General features: G+C 39.1%; 1 protein-coding gene across 6 annotated transcripts in view; it reads right to left on the bottom strand.

Moving 5' to 3' along the window:
• Nucleotides 1-14,294, bottom strand: part of NEO1 (neogenin 1) — a 197,787-nt gene that overhangs the window by 102,923 nt on the left and 80,570 nt on the right. For all 6 annotated transcript variants that reach the window (XM_068410464.1, XM_068410468.1, XM_068410465.1 and 3 more), the window contains exons 3-5: nt 12,961-13,236; nt 9,073-9,226; nt 2,288-2,424 (exon numbers count right to left, since the gene is read on the bottom strand). In XM_068410464.1, coding sequence (XP_068266565.1) covers nt 2,288-2,424; nt 9,073-9,226; nt 12,961-13,236 — 567 coding nt within the window. The remainder of the gene's footprint in view (nt 1-2,287; nt 2,425-9,072; nt 9,227-12,960; nt 13,237-14,294) is intronic.

The following is a 14,294-nucleotide window of genomic DNA, read 5'->3' as shown; positions in this document are numbered from 1 at the left end:
AAGAACGACAGAAGAAGCTTAAATTAAGCAAAATCATGCAGTTATTAGGTGGGAAGAGATGACAATTTTTCTAGTGTAGAAGAAAATGATCCAGTGGTCAGATAACAGCCACTCACACTATTGAACCCTTCACCAAATTACAGGAATGCAGAAATAGAATTACTCTCTACAGTGATCTCTCAGAAGACAGCAGAATTAAGATCAGAACTAAGTAGTAAAATCAGAAATGCAGCTTTCCAAAATGCACTCTGTATAATCTTTAAGATATTTTAATACTCAAGCATTAAAAGAAATCAGGCATATAAGAAAAATTCAGCACTAGAGAACTGGCAGAACATATTCTGAATCTTTACAACCAAATAAAGAAATCAGTTATATTAGTTTAGATAAGGAGCAAAGAGTGATCTCAAGATCACTTTCACCCCCCAAGTGACCTGGCTGTATATCCCACATTAAGGCTATAAGCTCAGTCTTATCTATGACTTGTTTAGCTTAATTGCATCCTATCATTAATATTATTAATTTCTATGAAGCATCAGGCCTGTCACTATTTAAAACGACAGAGCACCTATCTTTATTCTTTTAGCCCAAGAAACAAGCTAAGAAAAATGTGGGTTTCTTCTGCATGACCAGAAATTGTTGGCTTTCAAAGCGTTTCGAGGCAAAGCAGAGCTGTATTGCATTTGAATAGGCCTCAGAGAAAGGATTTTTCAGATATTCCTCCCCAATGTGTAAAGAAGGGCAGCGCTAGCTAAAAATGCTTCTGGCACCAGGAACACACAGAAAGTAAAAGACATGCTCTGAAAGTTAATCCCAACACCAGTGGGGAATAAAACGCAAGGTGAAGCTTAAGTTACAGGTAACAGTGCAAACTGAGCACTGACAAGGTGTTCTCAGGAGAATATTCCCCCCATATTTTTGTAAACAAATTCTGCACCTTGTTCATGTTCAGTTTTACAGAGACATGGTTACATATAGCTGTGACATAATGCAGAAATGCTGTGGGTGCTAATACAAACCTCCTTTCACAATGCCTTTCCCTAAAGAGGAAGACTTTAGCTGTTCAATACTGAGCAGCTCAATGGTCAACTTTCTTCGTAAAACCCTTTGTTTATATATATAATTTTTTTAAACCCAACTGACCTTTTCCAGCTCTTCTATACCAGAAACACACCTGGAACTCCAGAAATACAGCTAAGGCATATAAAATCTATCACCTTATGTATATACGCCTTGAGTCCTAAAATTTGTAAAACTTTCATGCATGGTGTTGATAGAGAAGTAAGAACTCTGCCAACACACATTTACAGAACATTTCACAGTATAAGAATAGCTATGTCACAATGTAAAACAATACCTCTTTTGTCATAAAAGTTTCATCTACAGATAAGTCTTCCTTAGTGGTTGTTCAATGATTGAATTTATCCCTTCAGACATACTTTGAAGACGAACTTTCTAGTACCATAATCCACTGTAAAACAAGTCAGTTAAGCTCTTACAAGGATACTGCATCTATGAACCACTCTTAGACACCAGTAAATTCTAGCTGAAGTATTTTAAACCATTATTAAGATCCAACTCATGAAAAAAGATTTCCTCATGAAATATAAGAAAGGTAGAGAAGCCAAACTTCTACCTTTTTTTTTTTTTACACTGCTCCTTAACAAGTCTACCTTATTTGCACAGGTTACCACAGTAAGATGTTTTTAAATCATTGTTATCAACATTTCAGTGCTGTTTCTAGTGAAAATGGCTTTCAAGAGTAAGCATATTACTAAAGAAGTATCTCAGCTTTTATCATAGAATCACAGAATGATTTTTTATCTTCTGTCAAGCTCCTTGAAAACAACAGTACATTTAAGGATTATGAAAAATACTTTATATATGTCCTTTTCAAATAAGACCTATGCAGTAGTACTATAGGTCCATTTTCAGATGTGATTAGCCACACTGTGACCTCTGTCTACCTTTAGAAAAGTATATGGCATTGACCACATGTAATATCTATGAGCATATACAGCAGCTTTTAACCATGCTCAAGGTGCATTATTTAAGCAGATTCCTCATTTGAATATTTACCAAATTATAAGCGGCTTGAGTAAGAAGTCAGAGTAACGCATAACACAATATAACAGAATTGGGTGGGGTTGGGGGTTATGTGTTTGGTTTTGTTTGCTTTTAAAATGGGACACAAAAACCAACAGGGTCTTCAACTGATCACACAATAAAACTCTTGTGAAAGTCATCTGGAGATCTGTTGTCTCTGAAAATTAAATATTTGACCTACCTTGGACTGTAAGTTCTGCTTGAGCCTCAATTGTCTCATTTCCGTTATCTGCTGTGCAGGTGTACGTCCCAGCGTCCTCCTCCGTAACATCGCTGACCTCCAGACTGCCTCCCGCAAGCAGAAGAAATCTGTCATAGCTGTGGAAAACAGGACATACAGGTGATTTGATGGACAAATTGACTTTATAAATAAAGTGTTACCAGAGAACACTACACCACCTCCACGGCAAATCTGACCATCTAAGAAAGTTCTAAGACTACCTAAAAAGATCTAAGAAAACGATGCTCTTCCCGATTCTCGAACCTCTTTGTCTGCATCTGGACATTGACAGTCCACGAACACACAAGAGCTTTCCAAACATTGCCAAGGTGAACAGAAACAACGGCACTGAAGCTTATTTGTGAGAATGGCGTGTTAGACATGTTAAGGCTGCACTAAAACCACACCTAAAGTAAAATACATGAGTAAGACAAGTCTGGACCTTGACATACCTACACATGCAGGTTTGTATTGTACTTTTATTACGTAAAATAGCTTATTTGATTATTTGTTCTAGCATTCGTGGAGAAATAAATTAATCTGAGTAGCATATAACCTGCTGAAGGCTAAGATGAACGCAGGAAGAAATGAAGCCAACTGGTAAACGTGTTGGATCTATGAGTGACAGTCAGGATATAAAACAAGAAGGAAGGTTGTGCAGAAAGAGGTGACTGGATGTGAGAAGTTGAGACTAAAACGATTGCAAAGGAACGATAAAACATTATACAGATTGTTAATGTAATTTTGATGACATGTAGTGCCTTTTTCTGAATATCTACCAATTTCCATAGTTATCCATCTAAAAGCAACACGTACCTTACGATGCTTATTTTCCCACAGCCAGCCTCTGGAAAAGTGAAGTTAGGTGTGCGTGGTGAAGCAGGAGACTCATGGTTATCAACAGCAATGTTACTAAAACTATCAAAAATTACTAGACATTGTCACATTAGGCAATAAAAGTTTATCCCATAGAATCTCACAAACTACTTGCAACATGGTAGCATTTACATGAATTCTCCTTTTGTCAAGAAACAAGGTTATATAGTTTCCAGCCATCTAAATTGTGTGCTACACTTTTACTCTCAGATTACTCTCTTATTTTCCTCAAGAAAACCTAGAGGAGAGCCCAGAGTTTACCGATCTGTGATCCAATACAAGTTCACTGCTGTTAAAACCATGGAAGAAAACAATCAATCTGTCAGCCTCCTTGGCGATCCCTTCTGTACGCATTAGCTGCGGCAGAATTCTGCGCTTAAAGCAGAACTGCTTTTGTAATAAAGTAAAAAACATCTTAATTTTGTAAGGACAATGAAACATTTCCACCGAAGAGCGAAGCAATCCGATTTCAGACACTGGAGACAAAGAATCAGCTTCATATAAAAGTGATAACATAATTTAAAGTGTCATTAAAAACGACAAAGATTGATCATTCAAACGTCAGGGAACAGCAAAATCAAATTCAAGCCTTTATATGCGTTCCATACAGCCCTCCGTTACACACTCATAACACACAATTACTTGAGCTGCTCTGGATACCTAACTCACATGCTTTTTTGTGTTTCATTATCACAAAATATAGTGAGCCTTTATTAATTTACTGTATTCAAACAGCCAGTTATACCCTGAGGTTTTGGCTTTTTTTTTCCCCTTCTTTTAAATTACTATTCCCAAAACATCTTCTAATCTATTTGCAGTCTCGGTAAAGTACAGCAGATAAAATTAGACAGTAAATTAGATTATTTTGTGGAAATCTACTACCAGAAAAATCTCCATAATTACTCTGCTATGTTTAACCTTTACCGAGTCAGGCAAGTGTAATTCGCTTAATACAAATCACTCAGAGTGCCTGGCAAACAATAATACGTAATAATTAAAAATATCACACATTCGTGTGAAGTATTAAGGAAAAAACCCTGCATTAAGAATATGTATGCAATCATACAGTTAAAGACTTAATTTGAACGCATACAGCAACAGCACAAAATTAATGCGAATTATTAACCATACAACCATGTTACAGGTTTCTGTAGGCATTTTCCAGTGACATAAAAGTTTGCCAAAATGAACAGCCCAAACCCACCAGTTGGCTGTTCTCAATCACCTTATTAAAATATAATGTTAATTTATTGTTCAGGGTCCTTTTAACTGTTTATTTTCAGATTAACCGTCTCATTTACTGCAGCTTTTTAACGAATCTGTGGTATGTGCATTTGTAATTTCTTCCATATAAGTTCCAAATATATTTCTTCCAAATACAAAACAAGTTAAACAATATATGCTGTTTGAGCACATACCGATCCACACAGTGGAAAGGTGGTAAAGCAGAAGAACATCTTCCAAACATTTGGAACTCAGTGCTCATCTCCCAAGCTCTGAAAATCCCTCTTGGCAACCACCTCACCTAAAACCTCACTTTTCAACTTCAGAATCATCAAAAGCACAAAATTACTCCCACATTTGCTAACAAACAGACCCTCATGCTGTAGGAGCCTTAGCCAGACATGACATTGTTACAAAAAATAATTTATGAAAGGCTCAAAGTTGGCAAAATCCAAAAACCAACCTGTATGTAACATTTCCATTATAGCCTTTTATATCAGGTAATATTGACAATAAGGCAGATTTTTCTTTTCTAAAGTTTTCTGCAAAGGACATAATTTTTATTCAAATAGCTGTATACTTCAGTGGCTTCTCCTACGTCCTTCCATTTCTCTCAGTATTTTCTACGTTCCTGGCAGAGACATTACTCATTCTGAGTTTACGGAGGAAATACAGCTGAAGAAGTAGAATGTATGTTCACGTTACTGGATCACAGGTATGGCTGGGTGGGCAGTGCCAATCTCCAAGAACGACAAGCAGTACACCCTATATCACAAGATTATACACACACAAGTTCATACGAGTCCAGAAACTCGCTCCGTATTTTGAAGTTCTAGTTTGGAGCTACAAGCAGCAGCACCGTAAATCTCAACCTAGAACAGGGTTTAGCCTTTTCCTTTCTTTTCAAGCAACGTAGTTTTGAGAAAATTCTTACATATCATGAAGATGATTAGCTTGACTGGTAAGCTAACTCAATGACCAGCTTTCAGCACAAGTCCAATGTTTTTCCCAGTGACAAGTTGTTGGGTCCAACTTTCAACTTTGTGATTTTTTTTTCTCTCTGAAATGGTGAATACAGGAAGAAAGGCCTCAAAGGAGCAGCCCAAAGCCAGGCAGTGATGCCTGGATGGCGCAAGCATGTGGAGACCCTTCCTCCAAAGAGACCCTTACTCTTCACCTTCTGAGGACTGAGACTTCCCCAAGTCCTGGGTGGAACCTGGGTATTGCAGAGTCTTTGATGGACTTCTTGATGAGGAACCAAAAAGTCAGCAGCCTAACAATTACTTGTATTTTTTTAAAATCTTTAAATTAAGAATCTCTGAAAGAGTTCCTTGACATTGTAACAGTTTTACTGCAATGGAAACTTCTAGCATTGCATTAACTTCACCAGGTTCTCACTCAACACTCAGAGCTTCCTTCTCTTTCACTCAAATTAGTTTGGAAAATATTTTATCACAGCAAACTGATTTCACAACACACTGCATTACAGGCTGCTTGTTTGAACAAGTGCCAAGACTGCCAGCGTTGAAGTTTACTCATATTTATCCTTTAACATAAATCCAGCATCAGTTGGGCTCGATGATCTGCAAGGTCCTTTCCAACCAAAACAATTCTATGATTCTATCTTATTGCTGTCTTCGACAAAAACTCCATTGAAATTAAACACCTCCCCTTTTTTCAGGCCTTATAACGTATTTAATTCCAAAAACCCACCCCTCCCAATCCTTAAAAATAATCTGTTTTTTTCTATAAATACAGGCTCCTATCCATATTCTCCTTAGCAATACAGCTCGAAAGGGAAACATTTAATTTTGTATTAGATTCATTGCCACATTTAAAAAGACAAAAGTAAAAATAAGGTTGTGTGCCTAAACCATTTAACAAGGGGTAAAAATTAGGGACAGATGTGACCACGTTTTGTTTCCTAACCCCATACACACACACAGAGACATGTATCAATATATATGTCTATACGTGTGTGTATACGTACATAGATGTATGTTAATGTCTGTACTGTGTGTGTATAGGCAAAAACCAAGATTTAAGAGCTTTTCCCAGGCAGAAGGTACATTAAAACCTGTTCAGATGAAAAGGATCAGTTTTTTCATGGGATAAAGAAAAGCCATGCTAATAAGAAAAGTCTTCTTTTTACATCAAAAGGGGATTTTAATACCAATTAAATGTGATTTACTTTGTAATTAAATTAACAGAACATGCATAACAAGCTAAGGTAGCTATTGTGCAGCAGTCTAACTGCAGGCTTTATGCCAACAAAGAATCTTAATTTTTAGTTCCAGAGATTTTCCAGTTATTCTATTCCAAAAGAATAATACAACAGCTGTCGAGGTAAGTGGAGTTTAAGAACTTTCTGTTGTCTGCTGTTTAAATCTCTCCTCCGTTAAGCCATAGTCACGTGCAGCAGACTTAAGAGTTTTGGCACAGTGTGATCACTTTAACAAACAATGAAGGAAGCTTACTCTTACAGAGTGAAAAAAATCAGATTTTCTCCTTTAACTACCTTAGCAGTAAACTCTATAATGAGCACACATTTCACCGTAAGGAAAAAAAGCTAAGTGTTGTAACAAGAAAAGAAAATTAAAATTTTTTAAAAATGAATTTCATCACCAAGGTAACTTTACTCACTCATCCTCAGCCAGACCAGAAAGGTTCTCTAAGTAACAGCAAGTCAAAAGAAGTACAACTTTCCTTGTTCAAAACCCTTATTTACTCGTTCTTGGTTCTACCGTTGAGCAGAAGGGAACATTTATTTCAAATGGAAGAGGAATATTCCTTTGTCTCCAACTTTCTCCTCCTTAGTGAATACCTATCCAGAGGATGTGACAAGCAGCAGACTCCAAGAACATCCAGGCACCTGCAGCTCCCAGTCTGGCGAGAGGCTTTCCTTGGGCTCAGTAGAGAACGTGCACAGCTCATTTGTTGCAGGAGTAGAGAAGTGTTTAGTAAAATGGTGTTTGGGAAGACCGAGAGCCTTGTGGCTCCTGCCTCACTGCAGTGTCCATGTGATGAGGGAAAGGTGCTCAAGGAAAAGTGGCTGCACGCAAAGAGCTGGTGAGAGCATAGAGGAAGCGTTATCCTGACTGCCCGTGTCGAGAACCTGACACACAGCTCAGAGGGATTTGTACTCACAGCAACAGTCAACTGAATCTGTTCTTGTAACAAAGGGACATCACGCTAGAAACCAATGCTAAATATTCGGAAACATCGGGTCATACATGGTTCAGGTTGTACACGTATAAAGAACAGATATGTTTACGAATGTTATGCCTCAGCTTTCCAATAAAATTTCTCACTCTGAATTTTGAAAAGGAAAAAAATGGGTGAAGCCCTCAGAAGATATCACGACAACCCACATAGAAAACCTCATAAGGGAATTAAGAGCACTGTATTAACAGCAGGATTTGAAAATCTGGGCTTTATATCAAAAAATGAGAAGAAAATAATAAGGAGAGCTCTTTAGTAAGTGAGCTTTAACCTAGAGAAGGACGGGGCGGAGGGGCAGAAAAAATTTATACAGGTATGACATGACATCATTTTACATACAAGAAAAACAAATTAAGATCTTACCAGGCACATTTATTCTGACATTTCATCACATTTGCTTGTGCAATTCTAATGAGTCTCTACCAGCCTTCGTACGTGAATGATTTCTTGTATTTACAAAAAATGAATCTAAATCATGTGCCATCAGACTGACATCAACACAATTTCTCAGTGGTATTAGAACTGTTAGTCACTACCCACAGAAGCTTGCATTTTCCAGATAAAGACAGTTCAAATTATGAGCCCCTGGCTTTTTTAATTTAAGAGTTGACAAAAAAAAGAGATATATTACTGCCGCTGGTACTGTAGAGAGACTTGCGTATTGCTTCAGCTGCTTTCTGTGTCAGCCATGCCACCGTGTAACTTTACCCCTCATCATTTCACAATTAACTTGTTTCTACATTAATCTCACCATCGACTTTGAGGGATGTTGAGAACATTCAAGTATCTGTTCGTGATTTCCTTGTTTAAGTATGTTCATTAGATGGGCAAAAAGATAGCTTGACAAGATTTGTTCTGCTTTTTTACACATATTTTCTGCCACGTTATTTTGAATGAATACACCAGCAATGACAATGTTTAATAGTTTTCACTTAATGCATTCCTGAAAACACACGAGTTTTTCTAATCATGCCTAACATTTTAATAATCTGTTTTAATGAGAAATTATGAAATTCTGCTTTAAACACTTATTCCTATGGAACATTTAGATGCATACTAGACATCTTCATTGCGGAAAGACTAATGCGAGTGCAGGGCTTCACACACAGTGTCCTTATTCCCTTAATTGCTTTTTTTACTCCAGTGGCAATCTAAAAGTAATATACTCTTAATAACCTTCCTGCCTCAAAGAACATTCCTTGGTTTCAGGTGTCTGCAAAAAAAATACTGTGAGATTGTTCCACGAGTCTCATGAACTACCTTACCTGTCATAACACTCAGCCTAGAAGCCCTTCAGCATTTGAAAGCTCGCTTCTGTTCTGGTTTAAAATTAAGCAGAAAGCAAATTGTGCTCTCATCTAAAATCAGAACTCTGGCTGGATTCCTACCGTTATCTAAAAATATATACGTTGGCCATTACTCACCCTTCTGTGATAAGCTCCTCTTCATTTTTTGTCCACCTGATAGATGGAGCTGGAAATCCTGCGGCAACACAGGGAAAAACCGCACTCTGCCCGGTAACTCTCGTAAGTGAAGAGGGCTGCCGCATGAACACCAAGCTCTGGGGCACCTCGGGATCTGCAAATGATTTGTACATGACAAAGCTGTTACCAGATGCATATTAAAAAAAAAAAAACCACCAATGAAACCTCTAGTTTCCCTCCCGCACCTTCACACGATTCAATCATCATCTTCCCTACACAAAGGGTTTTCTCTAAGAGCCTCTCCCAGCCTCCCATGAGAACAGCTCTTTACCATTTCCTCCAGACATGCAAACTCATTTGCCACTGCTGGAATTCTGAGTCCTCAAACTCCCTGGGAAACAATTTCAGGTAAAAGCTACAGCCCTGAAAGTGCAACTTCCACCAGCTAGTAGAGATTTCATAAAGGTATAGGTTTGACTTTGTCCAGCCAACCTAAAACGCACCAGAAAATGAAATTACTGCAGCAGAGAGTCAACCCCAACCCAGCTAATTTGCATGCTGAAGTAACACAAGATTTATACTAAACCAAAAATCCATCATGGTTTTCCATCCTTATGGAAATGGTGAATACTCTGAATTAGTTTTGGTTTTGCTTTGAATTTGGCTGGAGAGGGGTCTGTTTCTTTTCTCTCCCCCCCTTAAGAACAAGCACAAGCAAAGCTCCTATTTACTCAGTCTTTTACTACAGCAAAAGGCCATTTTGACTGTGAGAATTGGAAACGTACCCACCAATAAAGGCTGTCCAGCAAGCTACTCTGAACTAAACTACCCCAAGTAAACATTGAGAACAAAAGGCTATTTTTCTACTTTACTAAAAATATCCAGGACTCCTCAAAACGTCACCTTAGGATAAAGGTTGTAAAATCAATTTTCACTAGAACTGTAACCAATTAATCAAGGGGCCCCAGTAACGCCTGGACAGAAGATGCAGTTTGTACCTGTCTCTGCCTAACTTCAGCATGCACCTCGCACCGTAATGAGAGTAAATGAGCTCCTACCTACCAGCTACAGCATTTCTGCTGTGTCAGTTATCACACCTCGTTCTGCCCACTGCTCCAAACCCCCAGTGTTTATGCTGCATAAATTGCTGGATTCTCAATACTCGGATGTGCACTTACACGTGTGATGAGGAGCAAGCTCCACAATCGGACCAAGCTATTTTTGGCCCCTCAAATGGCTGCAGACTACTCTGTACCTACACTACTTTTGCTCGCTGAAGCCCATTCTGTGCCTATCACGCACAGTATTTGGCCCTGTCTCACCTGAGACCTTCATGATACCCGCAGGAGCTTCCAAAAGTTGTTGGTTTTGGTGTTTTTCAGTTCAAAATGCTAAAAGTAATACCTGAGCATTTACAGCACTAAGCTAAGGGCACGCACGTGCTCCAAGGTATAACGTGAGGAGGTTGCCAGGCCCGATGGAAATCACATTTCAGAGTTGTCCCAAGCAGAGGGAGCCAAACTTTGAGCGATCCTGGATCACACCATCAGTCCCAGGCCCACACACAAACTATCACAGCAGCTCTGCCCACGTCCTGCTTGCTCCAGAAACAAGACCACGTGTGAGCAGGCGGGTAACGCGGTGAGGGTGACCTGGAGTGGCACACGGAGCATGCCAGGCTGCAAAGAATGGATATAACAGATTGCCAGCAAGCGATCACTGTGCCAGGGAGAGGAATCGGTACGATTCACTGGAGACAGAACTCGTTAACGCTCCAAGCTCCCAAAAAGGAGTTCAGTTCTCAGGTTAGTGGAAATTGGCTTCAAAAATTAAGTGATTTTTTTTTTTCCTTGCATTCCTATGCTTGAAAGTACCTGCTATGAAGTAGCAGAGCTCAGAAATTTATCCTCCTGCTTGGTGGCAGATGGAGGGCAGAGTGAACGCTCTATGGCAGCTTGCTATCAGAAAGAGGAGAACACTGTCCGTGGATGCAAATCTGTGTGACGCAAGTGTATGTTGGGTGTATTTCAAAGACTGAGAAGCAGAGCACGGGGGTTGCTGTCAGGCACATATCAGTTAACGATTGAAAAATAGAATAAAACAAAGAACAGATTAATTTAAATCCTTTCAAATACATCTCAGACCGAACAATCAATTATGGGGCCACTCAGGATTAAGAGAGTTGTCTGTGCAACAGTTTAATCCCACTTTAAAGGAAAAAAAAAAAACACCCCACTGGGAGGGATTTCACAAAACTTCACCATCAACACTTTCAGACTCATGACCAAGCAAGGAAACAGCATTATCTGTATTCCCTAATAGAGTTATCTTTAATCACCTTCAGGAAAACATGACAAAAGCAAGTAAACAGTATCTGGAGCCAAAGGAATTCAAAAGATCAACACAATATGGAAGTTTATCAGGAAATCTTTAATCGCCAAAAATCAAAAAAATCTTAAGCATTCATTTGAGGGGCTGTAGAAACATGAAGGCAAAACAAACTAAAATAATTCATTAATTCATTAATTAAGTGTCTTTTCCAAAAGTGCTCTTCCTCAAGAACTATATCCTTTGTTGAAGAAAAGATGAGTCTTTCTTTTCAGAAATGCTAAAGAACTTAATGAAGCAACTTGAAGCATGATTGGTTTCCAAAGCCTAGCAAATACCTCAATTTTAAGAGATGGAAGTTTGTAATTGTAAAATTGGGGTATTTTTAAGTACATTTTAGCATTTTAAATAGAAAAGTGATGTAGTTGTGAGAAATAGAAGCATTCATTGAAAGGGACCTCTGAAGATGCCTGGTGTAACCACCTGAAGTCCACCTGTCGCCAACACGAGGTCAGGCCAACCATGTTATTGCCCAGCCCAGGCCTGAAAACCTCCGAAGATGGAAACTTAGCATCCCTCTCTGGCAGTTCTCCAAGCAGTAACAATTGAATCAGAATTCCAACACAAAGACTAATTCAGAAGAGAGAGCATAAAGTTCTGGAAATAATTAAGAAACCCTATAGAGAACACAGCCCCCATTTCCCTAGTTTGGGAAAGCACAATTCACATTCCTGCCTTATTCTTGGGCAATTTTCAGCACTTTGTGTTAGAACATCTGGTGACACACAGCTCTGTGCAATAGCGTCATTCGAAATACAACACACTAAATGTAGGAACAGGACTGTTCTTATAAAAAAATCTAAACATTTCAGAACAATAGGCATAGTTAAACCTTTCAAAATAAAGAGTCATACACCCTTTTTGGGGTCTGGAGCCTTCCCAAAAGGGTCCAATGTTTAAAGATATTGGCACAATTCAAAGTGCCTCACCTTATGCATCCCAAGAGCGAGCAACTAAGCACCAATCTCTTTTGGAAACCTCAACAGTCTTTTAAACGTGGGATTCAAGCCCAAGAAACTTAGAAATCCCCAAACATTTATACTCAAAGAAACAGTCAATTCCTTCTTTGTAACAGGTCATAATGCAAGTGTATTAGTACTGACTTTTCAGAGAAATCTTTCCCAAAAAGCCCTTAAAAGCTAAACCATTAAATATGGCAAAAAAAGTATGTGCATGTCTCCAACCACTGCAAAGAGCTCAGACATCGATAACTGATTTTGCTTTTCTGTTTCCCAACTGCAAGATAGAGATTAGTCTTCCCAAGGGCCAAAATCCTTTAGCTTAGGTGCCTGCACTCATTTTAAGCTACATAGAAAAAAAAAAAAAAACACAATTATCAGCTTCCACAACACACATTACACTCAGTTCAAAATATACAAAAATGCAGCAGAGCAGATTCTCACGTGTTCCCTTTTGTAAATATTCTTGTTAGGTTTTTCCCCCCTATCGCTTGACTAATGTTTTAATTACTAATTTTTTTAAAGAAAAACAGATTAATACCTGGAAGAACTTTGAGCTCTGCTTCGTCACTGTATTTGGGGCTCCCCCCGCTTTCAATGACGCAGCGATAGAGTCCTCCATCCGTATCAGTAGCATTGCTAATAATTAGAGCTCCACTTGGTAATTTAAACACACGATCATCCAGAAAGACTGGCTGCCGATCCTGCTCCCACCTCACAAACGGTGCAAGGTCAACATTGACTTCACAGTTAAGGATTGCACTGTTTCCTTTATAGACAGATGATGATTCTGGCTGGCTGGTGAACCTGGGAAGACCTGCAAATACAAAATAGAAAAGTTAGAAAAATAAAAAAAAATAAGAGGTATTCTGAAGATGACACCAAAGCTTTGAAGTCCAAGTCCAGATTCATGAACCTAGTTTAAAAAATAATTAAGCTGCTCTCCAACTCTTTACAAATCCTAACACTTGATAGCACAATGCTAAACATAGCTGGTGTAAGGGCAAATAAAACCAAGGATAAAAGTACTGATTTAAAAACAAAAGTTGTTTTAGAAATAAGCAAATGTTGACCACAAAACAAGTCTTTGGAGTCCTCAGAAATGGGATGAGACATGTAACCTCTGCTCACTTCTCACTGCTGCTATCCTTAATGAGTGTAGAGCACAGAAGTGGCAAAAATCAAGACAAAATCTCTGCCTGGTCCATCGAATAAACACAGCTGGAACCACACTCTGTGAGAGCCACTGATTCACTCACCGTGGAACACAGATGCCCTCTAGTACTCACACAGGAGATAGTACCAAGGAGAGGAGGTGGCTTCTTGCACGCCTTCCACTCTCAAGTTTCCAGTCTACACCACATCTTAATTTACCACCTGCAGGACTACTTATAATCACAGATTCAACCAGGCTGGAAGAGCCCTCTGGGATCATCAAGTCCAACCGTTGCCCTCACACCACCCTGTCATCTAGACCAGGGTACTAAGGGCCATGTCCAGTCTTTTCTTAAACCCCTCCAGAGATGGTGACTCCACCACCTCCCTGGGCAGCCCCTGCCAATGGCTAATGACCCTTTCAGAGAAGAAATGCTTCCTAATGTCCAACCTGAACCTCCCCTGGCGAAGCTTGAGGCTGTGTCCTCTTGTCCTATCGCTAGTTGCCTGGGAGAAGAGGCCAACTCCCACTCCACTACAACCTCCCTTCAGGTAGTTGTAGGCTGAAATAAGGTCATGATTGAGGGGTATTTCTTGTCAACTTAGAAGATCTCTTGTCTTAAAATTAGAAGTTTAGCAGCTAAGAACTTAAGCCAAAAAAGCTGAAAAGAATTCTCTACAACTTTGTCACCAGCCCTAAGTAAAGGTTTAGTTCACAGT

The sequence above is a fragment of the Nyctibius grandis genome, chromosome 11 (genome assembly GCF_013368605.1).
Source record: "Nyctibius grandis isolate bNycGra1 chromosome 11, bNycGra1.pri, whole genome shotgun sequence".
Lineage (NCBI taxonomy): Eukaryota > Metazoa > Chordata > Aves > Nyctibiiformes > Nyctibiidae > Nyctibius > Nyctibius grandis.
Note: the sequence above shows the minus strand (reverse complement) of the source record. Positions and strands in the feature narration are given on the sequence as shown.